General features: G+C 38.3%; 1 protein-coding gene across 2 annotated transcripts in view; it reads left to right on the top strand.

The window, feature by feature from the left end:
* The window catches only part of syt7b (synaptotagmin VIIb), a 117,293-nt gene that overhangs the window by 36,536 nt on the left and 54,094 nt on the right, over positions 1 to 26,663 (top strand). For both annotated transcript variants that reach the window (XM_086071595.1, XM_086071596.1), the window contains exons 2-4: positions 10,376 to 10,479; positions 22,902 to 22,981; positions 23,878 to 24,012. In XM_086071595.1, the coding sequence (XP_085927721.1) occupies positions 10,376 to 10,479; positions 22,902 to 22,981; positions 23,878 to 24,012 (319 nt within the window). The remainder of the gene's footprint in view (positions 1 to 10,375; positions 10,480 to 22,901; positions 22,982 to 23,877; positions 24,013 to 26,663) is intronic.

Genomic DNA, 26,663 nt, shown 5'->3' with positions numbered 1-26,663 from the left:
CCGCAGGCTTCAAAATAACAAACACACAAGGAGCAAAACATGGCAAGGACATGACATGGACCAGGGCTAGGCAACCCTGCATGCATGTTTTAGATGACACCCTCCTCCAGCACAGGTGATTCAAATGATCATCTCATCAGCAAGATCTGGAGAAACCTGATAAAGATCCTCACCTGTGTTGGACGAGGGAGACATAAAAACCATGCACATTAAAAACAGTTGGGTCAAACGTAACCCAACTATCGGTCAAAAATGGACCGATCATCTATTTGGGTCAATTTGACCTAATTTTGAGTCAATAAACGGGCCTTATAGTGTAAAAAAACTCATAAATATGGGTCAGATCCTTTACTTGGTTCAAAATTTTTTAGTAATTATGTATAAAACAACCCAGAAAGTTGGGTCAAATTGAGCCATAAAATGGATCAGTCCATTTTTGATCCATAATTGGGTTACTTTTGACCCAACTGTTTTTAGAATGCAGGACTGTAGCTCTCGAGGACCAGGGTTGCCTGAAAGCAAGAAAGCAGGGAACAAAATACACACAAACTGTTGAGATGAGACACACTTGGACAAGACATATGAGGTTGAGGGAGCTGATTGGATGACACAAGGGATCAGGATAATAAGCACAGGTGGACATGATAAAATTTGATGAGACAGACAATGACAACAGGGTCCTCCACACTAGGTGGCGGCATACTCCGTAGAGATGTGATTCTTCAATTTAAAAGAAGAAGAAGAATGACAACCAGGACACAAGGAACATATAACTGCAATCCAAACAAAACCAAATTAACAAACACAGATCATGACACTTTACTTCGTATTTCAAAACTAGTAAAATTTTGGGTGTATGTAATAATATTATTTCTAGGGTTGGGGAATCCAGGTCCAGAAAGTAAAAACTGCCACAGATTGCCTTTAGCCACAGGTGCTTCTGCTTAACTGGCAGGTAAACGAGCTCATAGAAGTACCTGGTGAGTAGAAGCATCTTTGGCTAAAATCAAACTGTTTCAGGGTTTGTTCTCTCTGGATCTGATTATTTCATAGTCACAGCCCTCTAAGGGAAAACATAGCCGCAATGTGGCCCATGACAAAAATGAGTTTGACACTTCTGTTCTTGGGCTAAATTAGTCCACTCAGTTTATCTGCTTTCAAGGATGATTGACAGCTAGGGTGGAGACCAACGACTTTGACACTAGAATGTCAATTAAGCTTGACACACACATATCGATTTTTAACATCTTAACATCAAATTTTTAAAATGTGAGAGACCTCACACCGAATGGTAAAAAGTTGCCATGCATATGCTTTCTGCTCTTTTAGTGTCTGATTTACAAAAGGTGTGAAAACTGGCTTAAACTTGTTTGCGTCTGCAACATGTACTAAATTTCATTTTGTGTGATATGGGATGAGTAAATGTAAATAGATTCACATGCATTGTAAATAGGTTTTGGGCTTTCACTTGGAGAAGTACTCAAAGCCTTTTAACACTGTTTAACTCATTTGCTCCCAAAAATTTATCAATACGTTCTATTTTAAATGTTTTTAAAGTATTTATACGTCTTTTTTTTAAATGTTTTTTTAATGCTTAAGCATACAGAAGGCTTTGATGCAGCCTCTCAACTGCACAAAACGGTTGAAGCAATGGTAGTTATTACGAAAACGACCAGCAGGTGGCAGCAGAGTAGAAGAGATCAGCCAAGGCCATGTTGCAAAAAGCTCTATTCCCCACTGTTTTAAACAGATTTATATAATTAATAATGATGAAACTAAGCTATATTCTAATGCTAATTGCTGCAAAACGGAAATAGATAGAAATATGCTTTTCTTTCCTGATGAAAGAAGAGACTCTAATCTTTCTTTTGGTTGGTTCCATGTTTTTATTGCAATAGAACACAATATTCTGTGGGCCTTGCAAAATCAGTCTAAATCCAGTAAAACAGACGGGGATTGCTTCAGTGAAAATGACTGCGAGTGAATGAGTTTTATTTTATTTATTTTAGCTACTGATGACAGCAGCATCAGGAGCCAACCGGGTGTTTAGTATCTTGCTCAAGGACACTTCGACATGGTCACAAGGGTTGAGGATCAAACCCAAAACCTCTGGGTTGGGAGGCAACCACTCTACCACTGAGCTACGCCACCCCACGATTGAGATTCATCACATTTGAGAAGAATGAAAGGCAGATGCAAACCAGGTGCGAAGCTGTACAGTGTCGTGCAAGCGACGTGAGAGAAGGTGGGGAGAAATGTTCCGCGCATGTAAACCTTTTTGAAATGCCAACAAAAATGATTGTGACCTATCGTCTAGTCAGCAATGCAATTTGGAGTTTCTGCTTGATCTAAAGACTGCCTTGTAACCAGTCACAATCAGGAGTCATACAAACAAGGACAACACTCCTTTTAACTCTGCATATCCGTGCGTCTGGGTCACTTCAGCACAAGAAGGGCACAAACCTGTGCATCCAATTGTGACATACTTGGGCTGAGTTAATCAACCAATGGCTTTTACGCATTTGCTGGCTTCCCCAAAATTATCGGCACACTCAATTTATCAATACACTGGTTTGTCTCTTCCTTCTTGTAATTCCATCGCTTCAAAGTATAATTTTGTGCTTGTGATGCTCTCCCAAATGTCCCATAGTGACCAAAAACCACATTTAAATAAGGGATATGAGCTGTGAGATGTTTTATATGCAAAACCATCACTGCCAGGCTGAAATCCTCCCCATCTTCTACTCCCTAATAAAGTGGATTTGCGGGTACGAATGGCTCGCCTCGGCTGGCCTTCCCTGGAGAACTTGCTTCTTGCTTGTCTGAAGCACTCTTTGATACTTTAACTCACCATGAAAGAAGGGAAAAAACACAAAGAACATTGAGCTGATGTAGTTTGCTGGAAAGAACAATGACTATTGTCTCTCAAATCTATTTAGTTATGCTGCACTTTTTACACATGTTGCCAACAGGGTAGCAATCTGTTAAGAGTGAGTGAACACACAATTTAACGCAGTTATTTGCATTTATTCACAGTGTGTAGAAAAGGCTACAAGGTTGTTTATTTCCTAAGTCTAATATGTTCAACTTTGTTATGTTTGAGACAATTACTAATTTGCATAATTTGTATCCTCTTTTCATTGGAAAGTGAGTTCACGTGACATGACTTATCCTCGCGCTCGTACGTGTGGCCGTTAAAACAGTCTTTGCCAGCAGCGACTGTGGGAAGTCTGGCAGTAGAGTGTGCACGGTGTTGTGATTTGTCCAGCAGTGTGCGCCGATGACTAGAAATCACATACAGACACACAAACCACACACCTACACACCTACAGTCACACTTTACACCAATAGCCCTCAACGTATATTGTATGAAGATGGAAGAAATCCTGTATCAATGTTGTATAAAGATGGATGAAGAAGTGAATTGAATGAAGACACTTGGAGTAAAGCAAAGAAAGGCGAACTCTTGTTTAGTGTATCATTTGAGTCGGCCTTAAGTGGTGTTTGGTCACCTGAATCAGTGAACCATTAGTATAACTCCCCTACATTAAAGGTCCTTCGAGCCGGATCAGCTGTGTTTACATCAGGATGGATCAATGCTCAGAGCATGAAGATTATGATACGCGCCCCCCGACGACAGATTCGTCCCCATGCCCGCTATGAGGATTATGAAGTGGATTTTCAGGACCGCAGCATTTGGAGGTACAGAGTGGACGAAGAGGACCATCACTTGGAGGATCGGGCCATGATGACCCCCCTCACCTCAGCGTATGATTTTTCCCTACCAAGGCATATTAAGCGGCGGAATGCTAATCCCCAAGAGTCGGACTGGTGCTATGGCAAGGAGCAACACCCCCGAAAGGATTAGCTAGTCTCGCTACTGACACCAGAACGCAAGATGTTCCATGGTCACTCTACTCCACTTTATCCAATGCTGCAGCCCCAACCAGAGGACATAAGATCAGAATTGGAGGACATTCGTCACGAGAGACACCTCCTACAAGAGACACAGCGGCGCTTGGCCTCAGAACTCATAGACATGAGAGCAATGCAGGCCGATATGAACTAGTAGATGCTGTTCAGAATCTTACAAGGCGATCTTCTCCTGTCTGCAAATTAGAGTGCGCACAGTCCCCACCAGTGGCTGCGGCTGATGGCCCCGAAGAGGATGACTGGCCTGTCCCACCTGTGTGGTCGGAACCAGCTCTCCTGCTCGTCTGAGGGAAACACCTCTCTAATGTCGCTAACGTGCAAGATCATCTTCATCATCATCTTCATCAGTCAGCCTCACTTCATAGACGGATGTCCTCTTGCGGCTCTCAGCTATTTTCAACGTACGCGGCGAGCTCGATGGCGCTACAACGATGAATGCTGAATCCAAAGCTTCGGCGGCTACATGCTTACAAACACTCGAAGTGCGGATGCGCGACATCGATACGGCAGATTGATTGACAGGCTCGAGAAACAATCATTAAGATGATCCACCCGGAAGACGCAGCGGCAAAAAATCCTACATATAGAAACTACTTTGTATTTTGTCTTCACGGTTCACACACAAATGGTAATACAGTATTTATTTGTTTAAGTTACTGTACAATATACTTGATGTTAAGTGCAGTTAGGGCACCAATAGTTTTTTTGTTCAAAGTGATATGCACAAAGGTGTCTGCCAAATGATTAAATGTAATAACGTGCAAAACAAATTGCCGAAATAAAAAGAAGTTAGTTTTGAAACATCAACCCACCTGAGACATGTCATGGCAGAAAATTTAACAAGGTATAACAGATGCAGCAGCAGATGCTTTGATGATACTTTCCATAAATTATCAAAACAATATCGGGGAGTAGGACATTGAAATGCTGAAAACATTATGTTACTTGGAAGAGAGTCAAATAAAGAATTGAAAAATTTAATAAATAAAAGTCACTCAAGGGTTGACAGCTGACATGAGTGATACACTAACACACGTTAGTATGTGGCTCAGGGAGTAGATTGGCAAGGTGAAGGTCGGGAGTTCGTTCCTCAACCCCTGAGTGACTTTTTTCTCCTCCAATTCTTTATTTTACTTATTTCCAAGTGTAAATATTACCCTAAAACTGAGTTTATTTGATCCCACTCTAAATAGAGTCAAATTTATTCTACAGAATATACTGTGTACCCATACAGAGGAGGCGTACATTAAAATAGTTATAATGTATGGTATATTTTAGTACAGTTTGAGTATAATTTAAGTATCACAAGGCTGAGCCAAGTATCCTCTTTTCAAAATCAAAATATGGCCACACTATTTTAGATGATCTTGCATAAATCTTAGATTTTCAATGCCTTCAATCACTTTGAACAATTAATATCTATCGGGAAGCAAGCAACCATCCATCTATCCATGTTAGCTAAGAGCTATCATGCTTAACCTCATTAGGGTCATTTATAACTAGTGCTGTCAAAGTTAAAGCGTTAACTGATTAATTAATCACAAAAAATGATCGCATTAATCATGAATTAACGCAGGTTAATCGCACTATTAATTTTGACCATAGATGATCTTTTAGCGTGACAGCGGATGGCTACGTTTAAGCAATAAACCTAATAACATCCATGAAAGCAAAACATTTAATGAATGTTTGCGTATCACATTTAGAATATGTGTTCATGTCAAAATATTTAGGTTATTTTTTTTCAATTTTCAATTATGCAAGTAATTAACCGATTAGAAAAAGAGGAGGATGAGCGTGTGCAGTGGATCAAAAAATGTCATCCTCATAACATTATACACATTAACATATAACCTGGTGCTCTTCAAATTTGTCAGGAAATCATTTTGATTGAAAATGCCTTTTTTTTGTTAAGCGATTAATTGTGATGAATCAAAATTCTAAAATGTGATCAATCTGATTAAAAATTTAATCGTTTGACAGCTCTATTTATAACACAAATAATACATTGTACATTTATTTTCAAGCATAGTTGAGGCTGAAAATGGATCTCGCTATAAAGTTGTTCAAGAGGAGCAGTTCCGTTTGACCTTTTGTGAGTGCAAGACGTTCTGGCTTATCAGTGGGAGTTAACCCACTTGTCCTGAAATGCAGTTGCCACAGCCTACATTTATCTTGCTTTTAGGACCAATGTTGCTTTCAAATTACCCTCTCCATATGTTGCTTTTTAAAAACAAAACCCCCCAAAACTGTTCTATTTCGATGACGTTTTAAACCTTGCCCTAGGAAGGTTTTATCTCTGCTGCTGCTCACACACATATGCTGATATGTGTGTGAGTCATGATGATCTTTCAGAAGTCCGCTCACCCATAGCCTGCCTTGTCACACGGCGTAAACCTCTCGATCTTCCTCATTACAAGCAACAGATCACAGCCTGCACAGAAACACACATCTTACTGTGCTGCTTGCAGACTGTGAAAAACACACCTGCCGCTCAAGTATATTATCTTATGAGACTGTATCACAAAACCGCACACTGTTTGCAGCGCCTCGTGCGTACTGAACCAAAACACATGAACATCTGTGTTTTGCCAAAGGTGTATCTGGTGGCAGAAATCACACGTCTCGCCTGCTGAACTGGCATCATTTACTGAGAAGTTGTCAGAGATGTTGACGGCCATCCCTTGAAGCGCTTGACTTGAAGCAAAGGTGCATGTATCATGGTAATGAGGATTTGTGTGTGACTTGATGTGACTGGAGTAAACTGGTTTATTGCTTTCGGAAGCATGCATATATGGAACCTTCTGGTCACAATTGCTGGAATTGCATTGGAATAATACAATTTAAAAAAATAACATTAACAAAGTATGACTGGATGAACGTTAACACATGACTGTAACAATGAACAAAGGCAGTTTCTTAATATGATGAATGCAGTGTACGTTTTCCTAAGAACGTACACGAGAGCATTCTAAGAACACGCAAGACTATTTGTAAGTTGGAACGACTGTGTACTTGTTACCTTCCCGTCGATTCTGACACATTCCTGTGATAGCAGCATTAAATGAATCTTTACATATTTTCCTACTGCCAAGCCAATCGAACAACGACAACAACGTTCTTGGTTTATTTGTACTTTCGACTGATGACGTTTCACAAGATCACAAAGTCATAAGAACAGATAAAAATGACATTTGAGAAATGGCTAAAGACTGAAAGAAACCAGTGAAGAAACTACAAGGCACACCTGAACAAGAAATGTGTGGCTGGAGGGAGCTGATTGGTCGGCACAAAAACCAGAGCAACGAGCAAGAAAATATATAAAAAGTGTTTATTTTAGTGCTGTAACACCCTCAAAATCTACATTTAATGCAGAAAAAATACCTTGCAATAGAACCCAAACTTCTCAGTGGTGGCTTTATTCATTGGCAGTTCAGAATCTTTTCTAAGTCCCTTTTTCCTTTACACAAAAGTCCTTAATCCTTCCCTCAAATCCCTGAATAACAATATGTTTGTCAAGGAAATATCAAATATGATATAATACAATCGATGCCTTCAACAACAAAAATAAACAAGGCAGACTGAGGTAGGGATATCCCAGATGCTACTCAGTAGATACTATGTTTACAGTTAAAAACAGATGTCCAGTCACTTTACTAATTGACTCGACTTGACTCTATGGTATATTCCTGCTTAATCCTCAACCAATTGTCTAATCAGCAGAATTGACATTTTCTGAGCCACTCTTTGCAAAGAAAGGCACTAAAATGACTTCTACTCAGCACTCCTTGCTAGTGCTAGTGGCGTGAGATGCTCCTCTGCAGGTTGTAACTTGTATGTGATTGAGTGTGTATCTTCCCATAACAGTGGGCTGAGGGAAGTGAGCACAAACAAGCATATGAACGACACAGCAGGTGCAAGGAGAGGAGACAAGCATGGGCAGAAATAAGGAAGGACAGTGTGGAGTAATTTGACAGAGAGGCAAGGATGGAAGATGAGCCTTCTGGGCGCCCACCTTTGCCAGCTCCGCGCTGAGTTCACAGGCAAAGTTACTAGATTAAGTCAAAACATCAATATTGATAAGTGCATTTTTGGCCAAGACAGAATGTGCAGCTATTCTGTTTGTATTTTTAGCCCATCTTTACCGCTGTGCCACTTAGATGGAGAAATATCACAGCCCACCTGCTCTAACTTTTCTCATTTGTTCTCCATGGTGCAGACTGTGGTGCTTGAGCGGTATCTGAGGTGAGCTGTGAATTTTCACAAAATTCCAAACAAATAGCACAAGTATGTCGTTTGTGACGGCAGAGGCAGACAAGAATATGACTTTCAAATGAGCAGTTCATTTGTCTCATAAATCATGGCATTACTACAAATGAAAATATTGCCGAGACATCAGAGGCTGCAAGTGAGAAGATGGGTTGACAAGAATAACAATGAGAGGGGGGGAACAATCTGCAGCACTTCTGCTTGAAAAGAAATATCATTACATTGTATTCAAGACTATTAACAAAATGATCATTGGTGATTTAGAATCAGTAGTGGCTCTGAAACAAACATTGAGTGTGAGATTTGTGATTTGTGAGAGCACCGGAGTTAGAGTATATTGTTTACACTTGAAGCCACAGGAGGGACCCAGTATGATACCGAACGCAACACAGCAGGTGCCTCATCTTCAAGTAATCACATTTAACACTGCACAGCCATCATTATCTATTATGTGCCAGCATTCATATGTATATATTAAGGGTGTCAAAAGAACCAGGTTGGAAGAGGAACGGTTCCATTGTAACCACATGGTCCCAAAAAAGTGTAGTGAAAAAAACGACCACCGGTACAATGAAAAAGGGCTAATAAACGTTTACTAATAAGTGCAGCAGATAATTTTGGATTGGGAAACTTAGAGTGCATTAACGGTAATGGAATACAGTTACACTTTTTTTTTGCAATCTGATTATCTTGTTCTAGTCTAGACTTTCTAGTCTTGCAATGCCTCGGACTCGTAAGGATATGCTCAGTCAGTTCATTTAATCTGTATGTTGTAAACAGGTTGGTAAGGAATCAAGCGTTGAACTCGGAAACGCTTGAAATACATTACATTTTTAAAACTGTAGTCTCTGCTGCCAGACTGAAGGGAATGGATGTTAATTATACTCCAATTCTTGTACTTGAGTGATCTAAATGAGATACCAACCAGAAAATCATCCTAATGTTAAGCGACAGCTGGATAAGGGAAGGATAGCATGTTACTTATTTTGTTTGACATTCAATGTGATCTGTATCAGTTTTACTTTTTTTGTATTTCATAGGTTTACATCTTGAAAACTATTATTAAATGTGCACTGATTCTGCGAGTGCAAGGAAGGGGGGGATCACAAATATATACCTGTTAAGAAGCAGCATATATAGCACAAATAACTGTGTAAAATGCTCTTCATTAATTTTGTGTCTTACAGTTCTGAGGATCAGGATTTGAATCTTGACTCTGCTGTTTTGGGGGAGTTTGCATGGTCTCCCTGTGCTTATGACGTTCCAAAAAAATGAATATTAGGTTGATTGAAGACTCTAAAAAGGTATGAATGTGAGTGTGAATGGTTGTTTGTCTTAATGGGGTCCGGATTTCCATGGCAAAGACAAAGACACTACGGTATGCTATTTATAAGTAAGTGAATCATTGAAATTAAGATGTGTAAGGCACAATTAAGAAACTGGGTGTTTCCTCATTCAAACCCCAGCTGCTTCTTAAGTGCCTGTGTACACCCAGCAGCACGGGCATGTCAATGAATGTCTGAATGAAAGATTGACTCCTATTGCGCGTTTGGGGGATATTGGAGAAGTGTGAGAAAAGAGAGTGGAGTGTGCTTTAATTTAGCTAAAAATGTTTGCTTAAATCGACTGTTTCTATTTGGCTTCAAACATTATTGAGGGTTCATGATGCACAAGCGGGATGAGAAAAAACTATTTGGAGGGGATTAAGGAGTGATTCAGCGATTTGATTAACTCTGCAGGTGGAAAGAATTTGGCACCTGTGAGCTCACTGTTTACAGCGTTGAGTGTCTCTAATTGAAAGAAATACCGAAGAGATGTTCTCATCTATCAAGATGGCAACCAAGTTGCTGAAGGATTTACAACATACAATAGCTGTGACATAAAACGGAAGCAAGTAATTGCATGGCTTGTAGCCTCTTGATATGATCTCTTCCTGACATGTGCTGCTCGTCTATTTATACACAGAGAGGATGAAACAGTTCTGGAGCGTTTTCACACTGGTAACAACTTTCGGATGATGATGATTAAAGAAGAAAATAGGCCACAGCATCAGTTGCAACAATGTATTCCTAAAATATGGAATTCTGTCACACGTCTGTTAGATCCTTAAGGATGTTTTAACTAGAACCTCTACTAATATTCCCCTCTCCCTTCCTCTGTCTCTCTTACTTAGGTTCAGTGTCTCTCAGTGTATTCCTGGTCTCTTTGGCATTCCTAGTATGTGCCCTTTGGCTGGTAGCTCTATGTGGTGTCTGCACATGGTGTCAGCGTAAACTGGTAAGTAACAGAACTTATTTCTGTCAGTCAGTTTATCATTCTCTGAGTGCATACATGCCAGTAATATGCAACATTTTCTGCTTGTGTAAGTATTTTTGAAATGCCAACAAAAATTGTTTCAACATAGTCATGTCATTTTGGAGCTTCTGAAGGATCTAAGGGCTGACTTGGAGACAATTACAAGACGGCGTCATGCCATGTCATTTATGACAAAAGTCCTTTCAACTCTGGGTTTCTATGCATCGGGGGAATTTCAGAGCAGCTGGTCTCTCCCAGAGCCATTTTTCCAGATGTTGGATACATTTTATGTATGCTTTATGCTATTCCCAGGTGTATGTTTGTATATTTTCCCCTTGTTGAACATTTATTATGGTGATGAAAACTGGGGAGAGCCCTTTTTAAACAGCATGATTGAAATCCCTAGCTATAATGTGCACTGAACGTATTGCTTTGTACAAGTCATCCATGGCAACGATAGCTTAACGGCCATTACCATGAGTCATAACTTAAGTTAATGGCTTTGCATCTAACCGTCATGTATTCCAATTCCGTAGAACAGTGGTTGTTGACTGTCTTTTTATTTTTGCACCATCATTGCCATACTCTATATACATAATTCTATGGGTACCCAACTTTCACATTTGAACCAGTTCATTTTTCATTTCCAAGACCTGGGAATTGATACAAGTAGTCAACAATACACATTTTCCGTATTTTCATCTGCTTGTGGTAATAAATGTTAATTTATTTAACATTAAAATCAAAAAAATGTATTATAATAATTTGACATTTATTTTTAAATATATAAACTTTGACAAATAACAACACATCATGAATTTAAAGCTAAGAGGATGGAGTAAAAAAAAATAATTGAAGTATAAATAATACAAACAATAGTCAAAAGAAATGGTCTCTGCAATGAACAACACAAGGAACAAAGTTAAACATTAATGGAAAAAAACGATGATAAATAATTGTGTTAGTGTTTATAAATCGTCGTTCCTTGTGCAGTCGCACGCCGTGCGATGAATTCGAACCGAACATCGGCAAAAAGAAAAATGACTGTTGAATTTCACCCATATGTAATTACAAATATGGTAAAGTATTGTTCTTAAACACTATGTATCGATCTCTATTGTAACGACGGTAAAGCACTTTGCAGGCATGAATTGATTCGGTGAGGAACTTCTTGGTGCTGGCCCAGGGGCAAGCGATGTCCCTGGGATCCCTGCACCAATGGATGAGAGGGAGGTGATGGTGTCCTCCATTTCAACCATGTGCAGTAAATGTGTGACGAAGCATGACTATTGGCTATATAAAGACAAACAGCAATGTCTGCTGTGCGAAGACACACGCCATTAACTGCACTGTGTCAATATGTGTGTTCGTACGTGTGTGTTTGTTTGTTTGTTTACTCTCCAAATGCAGGGGAGAGTACAGGGCAGCTCTGCCTCCCCCTGCCTGTCCTGAATGCATATCCCTGATTTGCGGAGCACTTTAACAGCAACCATAACTAAAGCGAAGCAAAGCAAAAAAAAAGAAATCAAACACAACATATAAAACAATTAAAATAAAATATTTATCAACAGTAAAATAATAAAGTTAAAAATGACTAAAACAAGGGCAGTCTCATGCTGTGTTAAAAGTCAAGGAATAGAAATAGGTTTTAAGACAAGTTTGAAAAGTGTATATTATGCAATATGCTGTATTTCCTAAGAATAAAAAGTGATCATAGTGTATGATGTAAACGAGGGATGCACCGAAATGGCCCCCAAAAAATGCAACTGTATTTCTGTAATATCTGTATTTATTTGTTACTTTAATTGTTATTGTTGTTTGACATAGGATCACATAAATATTAATGTGTTTCGTTTTTCAGCCAAGCGTTTTTCACTTTCGGTTTGACATTTTCATTTCGGTGCATCCCTAATGGAAATTAAGCGTTTGCGAGAAATCATCAAAATGTAAATAAAAACTCTAAAAACTGTGAGCGTGGATGGTCTTTTGTTTATGTTCCTTTTGCTCGAAGTCAGCTGGGATAGTCTGTAGCACTTGCAACTCTAGTTATGATGATGGATGGATAATTAAAGATAATGTGCGCAAATTTTTTTATTTTAGAAGCGATGACTAACTGGTAGCCCTTCGTAATAATCAGTATCTAAGAAGTAGCTAAGAAGTACTACTAGCTCTCAGTTTAAAAAAAAAGAAAGAAAAAAAAGGTAAACGTTAGCGTATGCTATTTTACGCTAACGTTTCTGTTCCAGTATTGATTCAAATTCTAAGGACACAGCTTTTTCTTGTATATATTGGTTGGTGAAGAAGTTTAAATGTACAGCATGATATCAGTAATATATAGAACTGAAAGCAGATAGCTTTAATGAAGAAAGTATTTAAATGTTTTGTGGCTTGCCGTGTTCTAGCCTGTAACATTTGGCTACTGAAAGAAAACTGCACTCCCGTGGGCAGTCACACTTTTGATTTCATGATTCTGTGACCTTGGACAGAACGTGTTTTGCTTCATGTTGTTCATGCAGAGTAGAGCCAAAGAAAGGTTTGCATATTTGTCTCTGACAGCAAACACAATCTGAAACTTTACTGCGCTCTGTAATCAGGGCTTTGTGGGCCACAAGCTTTGTGTGTTGTGGCTGCTTGCCGCATGCCTTCAGCACCATACTAATGATTCATATGCTAATAAGAATCACTCGGAGCAATTGGCTCTACTGCTCATGGAGCAAATATGATTCTACCTATGCAGTTCGATCCACATCACATCATATTTGCTTCGTGTGGTTGTGTAAACTGTAAAAGGACAGATTTTTTATGATATTCTTTTATTTTTGCAATAATTTAGAGGAATGTTTAGTTAACATTGTTTTTGTTAAATTGAATGAACTGTCTTCTTCATCTTCTTCATGATTTGTTTGATATTGGCAACAGATCTAAAAGAACATTACTGCCACTGAGGAATGAAGGCATGAGGTTCAACTCAATAGTACTGTGAAAGCAGTCAACTCATAGCCCTAAATTGGTCTTCACAGTGTGAGCACTTGCTGGCAAATTGTTCACTTTGACTTTCTGTGGAAGGCAATTTACTTGTGGAGTAATAATAGTTAGGGGAGAAAAAGCTTCTAAAATTGCCTGCCAAAATCTTAAATCAAGAAGAGTTTCGCTTACTTGAAACAAGCTGGATGCATCAATGTTGTTCACTTTAAAGGGACTACAGCATTTTATTTTAAGCCCTTCCAGGGTTATTTATAGGCATATAATAATCAAATCTTACCTTTAACACAATCGCGATGTAATTTCTTATGAAATATGAGTTATTTCGGTGGCTATTTTTCTTACACGGAAGTCAAACGCTCGGTTCAGTAAAACCCCGCCTCTCCCCCTGTGGCTGCCGCGCCCCTCTCATGACGTCGCCCAAGCCGGCTGCTTCGTGCAACGCCCACGAAACATACAGATAGGTTTTAAGACGATTTTTAAACTGGACTTTCACGGGCTGCTGGATCTCTGCGTTTGGTCACGCAAGCCATCAATTCTTGAATAAACATTTGGGGAAAAAATAAATCGTGGAAGAGGAGGGGAGCAGAGAGGTTAGAGGAAAGAAGGAGGAGGGAAAAAAAGCATCACAGTAGGTGGCGAACTCGCGCCTTGCTGCTTATGGGACAAGCGCACTATCCACTACACCATCCATTCATCTAAATCCATCAGCGCAATTTTTTTACTTGTATTTTACACCAGTGTCGGCCAATGGATTTTAAGACAATTGTCATTTCATTGCACTTCAGCATTGCAGATGTGAAGAATAATTGATTGCTTTGAATTCATTTGGACAGAATGTTTATTGATCAAGGCTACTTTTGTCATTATCCCAAGGAGGGAGGTCTCAGAGAAAGTGGGCGTGCGTTTAGAGGCGGTGCGGCCGCACGCAATGACGTCAAACCGTGCCGACGGCTCGTTTTCTCAGGTTGGGAGGGGCTGGTGTTTGGAGAGCAGAATAACCTAGAATTTCTCATACAGGGGCAAATGGAGGAAAACACAACTTTGGTTATGCTTTTGGAGAGGAATTAGCATTTTAACATGGCTAAAAGCTCCAAAAAGTTGATTTTTCATGTTGCAGTCCCTTTAAAGAAAAGGTCATCAACAAGTGGAGAAAATGTCAAATATAGTAGTAAATAGTATAAATTACAAACAAATTCATTGTCAACATTTTAGGAAAACATGATTAAAGTCCAATAAAAAAAAAAACACATATACATATATATTTTCCCTTAACTTAAAATGTTTTACTGATTGCTTAGTGCAAAAACAACTCATAAGTACTCATCATACTTAAGGTGTGACCCGAAGAGGGCTGTACACAAACAAGTAAGTCATGCGTGTCACAATCTGACCCATTTGGAGCACTTTTGCAAGCAAAAGCGGGCAAACTGAGAGACCCTAACAAAAAAGATGAACTGCTGTAATAAAATCAAAAAGTGCTGCAGCAAATTATGAGCCTGAAAGGTTGCTCACATATGCATGGCAAAAACGTTGCCCTGTTGCTGCAAAGATTTTTATTTCCACAGTAAATATAAGTAATAATAATAATAATATGAGTCTTAGTCCTAATGTCAACCATTAGTATCATTGTAAACTCTGTAAACTGTGTCTGTCTTTGTTTATCCTTTGTCGGTGTTATCATTTGTCTGTCTCCTTTCATTCAAAAGGAGTCTTGTTCGCATTTGTCCTATTATCACTTTATCTCCATGTCCTTGTCAAAGTGTCACCAATTTTCTTGCATCGTCTACTGCTTCCATGATGCCAATGCAGTTCTGCCTTTGTGTTATTTTCTTTTCAGTACAATTACATGTTGTCTTTTCAGTTTATTTACCCTCCAATGATAAAATACGTAAAAAAGAAAAGAAAAAAAAGGTTAAAGCCTTTAAGTCGAAAGGGGTTGGGTTCCAATCTCGGGTAAAGCTGCCCTCTGTGGTGTTTGCATGCTCTCTCCCAGCATCTCCCTCATGTTGAGCTAATTGAAAATCCCAACTTCTCCTTAGACGTGAAAGTGAGTGTGAATAGTTGCTTATACTGTACATGCCCCACGATTGACTGGCTAAATTTACTTTGCTTCTTGCACAAAGTCAACTTGGATTGGCGCCTGCTCACCCGTGTCCACATCTAAGGTCTCTTCAGATTTTTGTTTTTTCCTGAGGAACCTTCCTTTCCTATCTATCCCTGGAAGTACTTGCAGAATAGGTTGTTGGAATTCTAAAAATGCCTCAATACAACCTTTAAAGGTCCATGTCGCAAGATATAGAGTTTTTGCAGATTTGCGACCCCTCTGGCGTAAAGCCCAGCGTGCCGAGATGTTAGTTAGTGGTAGTTTTATTGTGCATTGCTTATCATAAAGAGACCCTATCGCATTTTCGTGATGATTTCTTACCTTTTTAGCAAGAAGAAAGCAAGCTGTGGGTCCCGTTTCATCCTCTTAGGTTTTTCCACCTACTCCAATATTAACGCTGCTCCAATATTGATCCACGTCCTCCTGCGACGCTTGTGCGAATTCAGTTTTGCCTTTTTTTGTCACACTAGACCAGGGGTGTCAAACTCAGATTAGCTCAGGGGCCGCATGGAGGAAAATATATTACCAAGTGGGCCGGATCGGTAAAATAATGGTATATAACTTAAAAACAATTGCCGTCAATTATATGCAGATTTTTGCTATTTGTGGGCCAGCCCTAAATTACGGAGCTCAACTGTAATCCTATTGTTCCAAAAAATAACAAAAATGCAAAGCATATATATAAATCTATATATATATATATATATTGTTCCCAGAATGCATTGTGGGGCGCAGTTACATTAATCCTTGTCATATGTATTTGTGTTATCTGTAATTGAATTTATGTTTTTGTTGGTCTATGATTAAAAGAATAAATAAAAAATAAAAATAAATAAACTGTAACTTGTAAGTTGTGTGTAAAATAATGACATCCAGGACGATTCCGTGTACAAGTTGCATTGTTCATCTGAGGACTGCTTGTGAAATTACAAATTTGTATGTTTTGATTGTGGCCAGCTGAGTAATTGGTCCGACATTACAATTATTATTTTTTTACTTTACAAAATCGTCTCACGGGCCGGATTAAACCCCATTGCGGGTCTGATCCGGCCCGCGGGTGACGTATGTTTGACACCCCTGCACTAGACAGTGTTATCCTTTCCTGCTTGGTATTCTGACCATGGTCGTGGGACGCAGGGGAGATTTTCCTTCGGTCAGAGTCACCTCCGTGGGCAAATCCCAAAGCCAAATTTTGAAGGTTGAGCAAAAGGGGCCACCGGGAGGCGGAGGTCGCACTGCAGTTTTGGTTTATTATTATTTTGACACAAGGACTCGTAGAAACACTCCCAAACACTTCCGCCTTCCCAGCGCTTCCACGGAGTGAGAGTGAGAGCATGCATGTGCCTGACAGGGAAAAACCTTAAAGTTTGGGTCCCGAACCGCCGATAATTATTTCACTCTACAGGAAAATAGGGGCAATAGCCATTGTGCCTCAGTAGTGCCTCCTGTCCATTATACAATTCTTAAAACATGTGTGGGTGAAAAATAGGCTTATTTTAACACTCCAATTTGCGTCAATATTGCGACATGCATTAAGCCACATTTAGCAAAGGTTCCGCCTGATCAACATTTTTTACGAAAAAAAGGGGACATACCCATAATACTTAATGGCAGAAATACTCTAAACGCTTGAGAGTTTCACCCTAGAGACTTTAAAAATAATAACAACAAATATTTATATTGAAAAACATAGTCACAGACTCACACTCTTTAGCACGTCCGTCTCACATTTCAGAGGTTGCGGGTTGGATTCCGGGCTGCGGCCCTGTGTGGAGTTTGCATGTTCTCCCCGTGCCTGTGTGGGTTTTTTCCGGGTACTTTGGTTTCCTCCCACATTCCAAAAACATGCATGCTAGGTTAATTGAACACTAAATTGTCCCTAGGTATGACTGTGAGTGTGAAGGGCTGGTGTGTCCAAAAATGGTCTTGGAGGTACGAGGATTCCACCTGACACCAGCAATATACTGACACACCGTAAGAGTGGCATGGCTCAGCAGGTAGATCTATAGACGCTAAGGATAATAACATTTGTGACTTGGTTCCTGCCCTAAGTTTTATGTCAAATTATGTCTGCAGTTGAGCTGCTGGCACAGAGAATTTTCTCTGTGTCATATTTCTAAACGCAAGGCTAGCACTGTTATCGCTAACAGTCTGTTGTGTGACAACCATGTTGGCAGTAGGCCCCTTATGAGAATACTTCAGAGGGAAGCATGGCCTCTCAGTCAATCTCACTAGTTCAGCTCATGCTGCATCCTTGATTTTCTTTTGCACTGTCATTCTTGCGGATTTTGCTTTAATCCAGTTCCGCTATCTGATCATATCACTTTTATCTTCAGCATCATTGTTTTGCCCATCCTCTTGTTTGCCATGTCCTCGCACATTCTCTCAACATTGTAGTTTCCTCACCTTTGTCAGCATTTTCTGACAAGTTTATGATTGTTTATTGATAGATGAGCAGCACTGAATTGTACACCCCTGCCTTTTCGAAATATATTCCGCCCTGAATCGAAGATGCCCACTTTCGACTATGTGTGACATTGTTTTTTTTCGTTGCTGGCACAGATGTTCCATTCTCTGATGGAAATGTGTGCATGCATGCTTCAATAGAGATGTGTACGGAGCCTGAAGGCTGTATATTGTGACACATGTTGCTCGACACCAAGCAATTGATGTTCAAGGATGCATTTTAACAAGTTGGATTATTACTTCACATAATATTGTTTTTGTGGAAATACTGAGAGATCTTAATAATATGGGGAAATGTCAAAACCCATGCAGAAAACAATAAGTGACAGTATCTTCAATTATGTATCTATGAATTCATACTAGACTCGGCTTGATCGCGATCGGATGATAGTTTGCATTCATGCAAAATTGGTGATCGTCTGTAATGTCTAATTGACCAGACTGATCAATGACGTCAATGATCGGCTCCGTGAAATCAGACATTACATTTTTTGAATTATTTTTGGGGGCGAGTTTTCCCTATGCATTTCAATTGACATCAATTATACGTGGGTTTTCACTATTTTAGTGGCAGGCCAGTACAATCATTCAAAACACATCCTCCACCATTCACTGCTATAGTTCTTTTATTAATTTTAGTAAACTACTTCTTTTTTTTCTTTTTTTTACTTTGCTGTTAAATGTCTTATGTTGCTTTTTAAATGCCTTTATATGTTGTATTTTGAATTAGGTGAAGCACATTAAGTTACCTTGTGTATGAAATGGGATATAGTTGGCTGGTTTCACTGCAAAAAGGACTGTAGAAAATGTAAGAAAAAATATATAGTAAAATAAGAAAATTATTACTTCAAATAAGCAAAATTATCTGCCAACAGAACAGGAAATTTTTACTTAAATTTACCTGTAAGATTTAAAAAAAAATTAAGAAAAATAATACTAGGCCCATATCAACCACTGTGCTCTTGAAAATAGTATTTTCAGACTAAAAACAAGTAATGTTGACTTTTTCAAGCTGTAATAGATAGAACTATTTTCTTAAAATACATGAGTATTTTTTTTTTTACGCTTGGACAACTTAGCCTGCATGTCATTCAGGGAGGTAACAGGTCATGACCTAGCCAGGAATTGAACCCACAACCTTCAAGTCTGAGGGTAGGCACTCTAAGCTGGTACTGAAAGAAGGAAACATGAGCTTAGTAAACATAACGAAATGAACCATATTGCACTCGTCTGTTTTCATACTTGTATTTTTTTCCATTTATGTTATTACTAGATTATGCAAAATCTTTAAATACGAAAACTCATGAAACCCCAGTTCAGGGCCTTTGATGTTGGTTAGTTGTCATCTTAAAATGTGGGAAATGCTTGTTTTAATCCTCACAGTACTTAAAACTGGCTGTTAACACTCAATGCCAAGACTGCTTGATCAAAAAAGATAATTAGGTAATAAGTATCTTAAAATAAGCACAATTATCTTGCCTGACAATTTCATTTTAAGTAAAAATAACTTGTCAAATCAAAAAAGGCAAATTTAGGTTACATTTAAGAAATTATATCTTACTTAAGATATTAGTTTTTGCAGTGTTGCCTCGCCTCGGTTATGCCAGAACACCCACCATGGCACAGAAGAGTCTGCCAAATTCTCAAACAGGCAAAACGAGGTTTGCACTGGCACAAAAATCAAGATGTACCACTTCTGACGCTCGAGCTGTGTTGACTACAAATACAAACCCTTTGGTCGGTGTAAGATTTAGACTGTCTTGTGCTAGACTTGCACTGGACACAGAAATGCAGTCCAATGGTTCTGATGGTTTCTAGTGAAAATAGGCAATTGTGGTGTGTTTGTATTAAATGTTCTTTATTATTATTGCTCCAGGGCGAACAATGATACATCAATGTGGTTCAGAGAAGTTTATTTCAGCTATTCTGTGAGGGCTTATCTGATCGGTCAAAGACAAGTGAAGTGTGGGTAAGATGTTGGGCCTGGCAGCAAATAATCAACAGCCGTCTGGTTGGCGATGTGTTTCTGGTTGTAAGCACCCTAAAGACATCAACAAATCATTGCAAGAAGGGAGACATATTGAAGAAAACTTTAATATTACATTTGGAAATATACGAGTCAACATTTCTCATTTAAATGCAAAACACTGCAAAATCCAATTAGGTCCACGTGGGTGTTATTTTAGTACAGTGGGATTTCAATGAAGATCCAGTTAAACTTCATGCTCTGAGAGATGAACTCCTGTTGTCTGGGATGTTTTCACACTTATAGGTTAGTGGCTATTGAGAAACATTCATTTTGATTCACTTCACTTTTAAAGTTATGCATATATAAAGTAGTACAGTATAACAATCAGTGTCCGTGTTTGAAAGTATAAGTCACCCAGTTTAGACGTATGCGTCATCACCTAAAGAGCCTTTGTTCAGTTTATACATGCAGTATTTGCAATACATGTGTGATTTTATTCAATTTCATGTCATGCTCTTTATGATCTTTGAACATGCTTAGTTCAAAATGAGAAAAAAATCTTATGTAAGAGCGGAGGGTCTGTGTAACTTAGCGAAGAAGAGCGCTGCATTACCACCCTCAAAGTTGACTATATAGTATGATAAATTGCTGGGTCAATAGCTGTAACCACTGAATCCATAACCATTAAGTGGAGAAAGAGTGGAGCGTAAGTATGCATTATACTGTATTAGTGCAGAGATATAGGCATTGAGAATTTGCACAAACTTTACAAGCTACAACCTCCCCCAGAAATATCTTTAGAATTAAATCGTTTAAACATCCATAAAGGTCTACTTTGTTGTGCGATAAACTTGCCTTTAGGAAACTTCTACAATCATTTTACAATGGCAAGGCCTCACCAGGCACAACACTGCAGACTTAACTGAATCACTCAATCGATTTATCTCTTCTCGCACACTGAACGAAACAAATGCCACATGACCTTTTTGTAGACATGATGGTTGATCATCTGGCTACATTGAAGGGAAAAATTTGGAGCTTGTGGTTTGGGTTTGAAATAAACCTTTTGTGACACCTCGTAGATCTGGACGAATAGCAAAAAAATTTACAAAATTTTTGAAATAACAACTTCGACATCATTGTGGTCGGCTTATTGTCACTTAACTCATTCACTGCTATTGAAGACTATAGACGTAAAAAAAATCTTGTGAAGTATTTCTATTAGTTTAAAAATATATATTTTTCATTAAAAAAAATTATGAAAACCTATAATTTTTTTATTGTACTTTAATAACTTTATTAGTTATAGCTAACACCTTATTTAAAAAAATTTAATTAGGCCCGTCAGGCGATTACATTTTTTAATTGTAATCAATCACATGACTTCACTAGTTAACTAACGATTAATCTGTTCTAAATTTACAAAAAAAAAAATCTAGGTTTTAATACTCTTGTTAGCAAAAGTGGAAAAAAATGTTAAACTAATAGAAATAGTTCAAATGAATTTTTGATGTCTATAGTTGTCAATGGCAGTGAATGAGTTAATGTACAGAACAGCCTGGACGTGTGTACTTACTGCATGTCATACCTCACAATCACTTCTATTTCCAGTTTGATGGGAATCATCACATTTTACCACTTCACCCTCACTTGTACACTTTTGTAGTGGCATCACAAAGAGCAAATGCAAAATGCATTTTTGCAAAATTAATCTTTGGTGTCAATTTACTAATTTTCTGCACGGGTCACCTTGTAGTTCAGGTTTTCTTCAGAGGCCCAGTATGTTTGTGAAAACATTGCCGCTTACATACATACATACATATTTTTAACAACTAATTGAATTTGAAATCTGAAGTCACGGAAAATAGTGGCAAGTGAATATTTTGTATACTGTAAGGGACAATTACATGTACTGTATTTTCCAATTTATCTTGAGATTTGGTGAAAATAAGTTCAAGTGAATTAAAACTACAAATTGAGTTCTTCTGCCAAATTCTAAAGGAGAAACAATGAATTTAATGAAGTTAGCACACTTGATTTGCTTTAATGGACCACATAAATGATACGGTAGGCCGGATCTGACCCTCTGGCCTTGAGTTTGATATCCCTTCGTCACAATCAGAAACTCCGGGTTATTGTGTAAATGATGTGACCTACTGTATACGTAGGGTGTTTGTTCTCATGTTTTATTTTATAGTTTCCTCAGCAAAATTATAGTACACCTTTAGTAGACTGTCATATTTGTTGATTGTTTGGATGCCTTGTATTTTTTTCCCCTAGTAATGTGATTGTGAGCAGTGTTTTATCCGTATGCCTTCTCCCTAATCTGTTTTGATAGTCTCACGCTGTCTCATGATCAGTTACACCTCTTATCATTCCTAGTCCTCCTGCCTGTGGCTTGCCCCTTGCTCCTCTATTCAGCTCCTCACCTCCACTCTTTGCCACATTTCTGTAGTGTTGAGGTCCACATTGTTTGAAGTTGTCATTTTATGTTGGTTTGTGTGTTGTGTGTCACTGCTTTGGGGATTTTTTTTTTTCCGGCAGTATATTCGGAATGTCCCCTGCCTGGACTGCTGCTCATACTTTCTGCAAATGAGTCCACCATTCCCCTTTGTTCTTTCATTGATCATTGTTGATAATTAATGTGAGTCCCAATAGAGCTGGGTAATATTTTACTGAGGAGTAATTACTACTGAATTTAGGACCTGCACTGAAAATATTTTTTAATTTATTGATTCTGTGTATATCACCCCTAGAATGTTTTTGCCTATTAAAACTATTCAATGCAAACAAGTGTCTCTTTGACAATACAGTAAGTGTGTGTAGTACTGTATATCATCAGAAGTATCTGCTATCACGCTCTACCTTGTCTGTGCACAGGGGAAGAGGAATACGCCCGGGGTGGAAGCTGTCAATTCTCCAGAGTCTGTGAGAGGTCGAGGGGAAAATAAAGCCATCAAGTAGGTGACGGGACATTTCTAGAAACACAAATGATTTATGAGGATGTGGTATCACTTGTAACACAGAGTTTCTGAGTAAAATGCTAATATTTTAGCATAACAACTGGTACCGCAAGCATGTATTTTTTTTTCCAAATGTAGAAATATTGTCAATTGATATTGATTGTATTGTAGCAATATTTGACTGTTTACAAATGCAAAAAAAAAAAAATTACTTCGTTCTCAGTTTTAATAACAACTAACTATAATAGCAATACTTTAGTACTAGTAGTAGTAATAATAATAATAATAATAATGTTAAATTTCCTTTATGTGGCACTTTTCATGCTGAGATGCAGCCCCAAGGTGCGTGACAAAAAGCTAATTAAAAGACATAAAACAAAACAAATACATTGAAATACAATATAATACACATTAAAATACATCACATTATAATGGCACCTATAGAGAATCAATCCAATGTTGAATGCTTAATTTAAAAGTTGTATCTTTAACCTCTTCTTAAAAATTCCCAGGTAGTCAACCTTTTGAGCCTACAATTATCTGGGGGGGTCCCACATTACTTTTTAACCAAGTCCTCCAAGTCCTACTCATCCAATCATTGATATCTGTGAGGTAATTGAAAATATTGTTTACAGAAGTGGTGTTATTAGGTGAGACAGATATGTATAATTGTGTACCATCACACTAATATTAATGTTATATTAACTGAGTTTGTGGTCTAAAGAAAGCACATACAAAGTAAAAAGATCAGGACCAAGAATGCTTCCCTGCGGAACACCAAATTCAATATCAAATGTTTGTGATACACAGTTACCTAAAATGGCATCATTAATGCTCTCATGTCCAGTCTTATGTTGTTGTTTAACTGTCTTTAACTCTCTTTCTGACTGCAGTGATCTTGACAGAGACTTTTGGAATAACAATGACAGCAGCAATGTGCAACAGAGGTGGAGCTCCTACCCACCCAAGGAGTTCCTCTTAAACATGTCTCCCTACGCGCCATATGGAGACCCTCGCCTCACGCCCAAGTGAGTCTCACTCACTCTATATAATATTTCTCTATCAGGATGGAGATAGGAGGAAAGAGGGCATGTAAACACCTTTGTGCTGATACTCAAATGGAGCTTACCCCCACACACAATGGGCTATGAATGTAAGGCTATTGATTAAATAGGACATATGAAAAGACCACATTTGGTAGACTAAAAAAACCGGATGGAGCATCTCAACTTGTTTTCATGCTGGTATTTTAGCTCAAGTCTGCCCTCATTCCTGGTAATCCTCATATTTTCCATTCAGGCATGTCCACAGTATGGTGGTGTTAAGTATGCACTGCCGCCCATGCAGCCCCTGATAAAGACGTGCACTGCACTTTGAATTTCAGGACCACCCTAATGTTGCTAGAAACTACAACTGCTATGCAAATTATGCCTGATGATTGTGTTTTTTTCTGGTAATAGTCAAAAGAAACAAGGGTATGTCTCTATATATTGATGTTAAAATTCCGTTGTTTGAGAGTGGTCACCAAGTTTAGAAATGAACTTTTGCATACAAGGTGGTACATTTGATTTTCCTCATTATACCCGCATTACGTCTCACCTGCAGCCCATGAAGCATTACCATGGGGGCATTCACAGAATAAATCGCAATATTTTCAGCAGCTCTGCCAACTGTTTAACTCTGCATTCATTCATTGTTTTTGAAAGTCAATGAGTGCCTGTAATTTACTTCTTAATGAACCTTTCAAAGTGTTATTTTGCATGGGGTGGTATCTGTGCTACTTTTGTCACAGTTGTTGTTTTGTGGTTTCGTAGCATCATGTCCAATCCTTCTCACATCTTCTTCATCTCCTGTCTTTGGTCATTATTTGTCAGAACTCACACTGTCAACCTGCAGAATTATTAGCGCTTCAAAGAAACGTAAACCTTCCCTAAGATATTTCTTTGCCCTATGACACTTCAGCTACAGTATATAAGAGACCCTCCAAAGTAGAACACAATGAAATTTGGAAGGCAAAAAAAAATCAATAGGAAATGATGAAAATAGAAATAATCTGCCATCGTAAAAACGTCATTAACAATATAGTGTTCCCTTACTTTGCGTGGGTGTTACGTTCCATGCCCATCCGCAATATGTGAATTTCCCTCGAAGTGGTCGTTTAAGAAAATAAAATACAAAAGTCCCCCCAACCACTTGAATCTGACTCGGCGGGGGCCATCTTGACTCGTCATACACACCAATTACACAATCAAACATAATTTCTTGAGAATGTTACACCCAACAAAGCCTTTCATTTCAGCAGCCTCACATGCACTCAACTCAATAACCCCCTATCAGTAAGCAAATGTATTTTGTTTTTATGGCAGTGCACTGTGTAAAAATTTAATCAAATTTACTGTGAGGGAAAAGTGGTTCAGATAATGGATGGATGGATGGATTAAAAAAAAATGTTTAATTTAATTTACATGCTGTATAGAGAAAATATACTGTATATGGTTTCATTTAAAAAAAGATTTTACATATTTTTATTATTTTATTTTAAAAAAATCATAAAATGTCCTTTTTAAACAAAACTTTATGTCATTCGATTTACAAACAACCTCTCGGAACCCATTGTGTTCGTAAGTTGAGGACTACCTGTATAGTTGAAGCACTGTTTAATGCAGTAGATTTTAACATTTTTGGAGGTACTGCAGACCACCAGTTTCTTTTGCGCATTCACCGAACTCTTGTTTATTGAGAAATAAAATATGATTTATTTATTTTTCAAATTCAAGACATAGGTGTAGGGTTTACTGGTGAGTAAAATTAACAGAGAGAGTAACCTTATCATCAAAGCTGGTTCTCTTCACCTTGAATTCAGCAAGCGTTGTGTTCTTGTATTCCCCATCTTCATGCAGTTTAAGGAAGTGATCCTTTAGTTTTGCTAGATAGCTCGTTATGCTGGACTAGAAATGCTCAACTTGGCAACCCAAATCATTCAGTTAAGACGCTGATTCCCTTCACGCAACTCAACGCTATATTTACAGACCACTGTTTTTTTTTAAGAAGGAACCCAGCAGCAGCTAATGCAATGAAAACAGCAGAGGCCCCAGAATTGAACCCTGTGGAACACCATACGTTCCGTTGTGCATGTGAATTCATATTGCACATATTCGTTTAACTACTTTCTTTTTTTGCTCGACATAGTATGAGAGGATTAAAATAATAAATAAATTACCAAGCAGCCAAGCAGGGCATATCATCGCGACTGATTTTAATCGACTGACACACCAAACCCCTGGAGTTTGATTGAACCCAGGTTAAAAAACACTGTTTATGTAAAACATAAAAACAGCTGAACTCTTAGCTTGAATGTCAAATGCATGTACAGCATAATCAAGTAGTTTCTCCTAAACATGCCACCACTATGGATCTGAATTAGTCATTCCTTTTCAAAATAGTAAAGTATTGAAAAGTTGAAGAAGCTCTTGGAGTTGCAGCTCGTGTTGAATACATTTTAAAAAGCAATCGTAAAAAAATAACAAAAGATGGCAAAGTCCCGAGGCAACATAATCTACAAACATGGCAGACATACTGCAGTTATAAGCGTTTTTTTGGTGTGTTTTTTTTAATAGTGCAATTCTTGCGCAGTTCTCATGAGAACCTGCTTTATTGATACAGTTATTTTAATATTAGC

This window comes from Leptonotus elevatus, chromosome 3 (genome assembly GCF_054856555.1).
Source record: "Leptonotus elevatus isolate MCC_2025b chromosome 3, RoL_Lele_1.0, whole genome shotgun sequence".
NCBI lineage: Eukaryota > Metazoa > Chordata > Actinopteri > Syngnathiformes > Syngnathidae > Leptonotus > Leptonotus elevatus.
The sequence above is the reverse complement of the archived record's forward strand: the minus strand, read 5'-3'. Positions and strand labels throughout refer to the sequence as shown.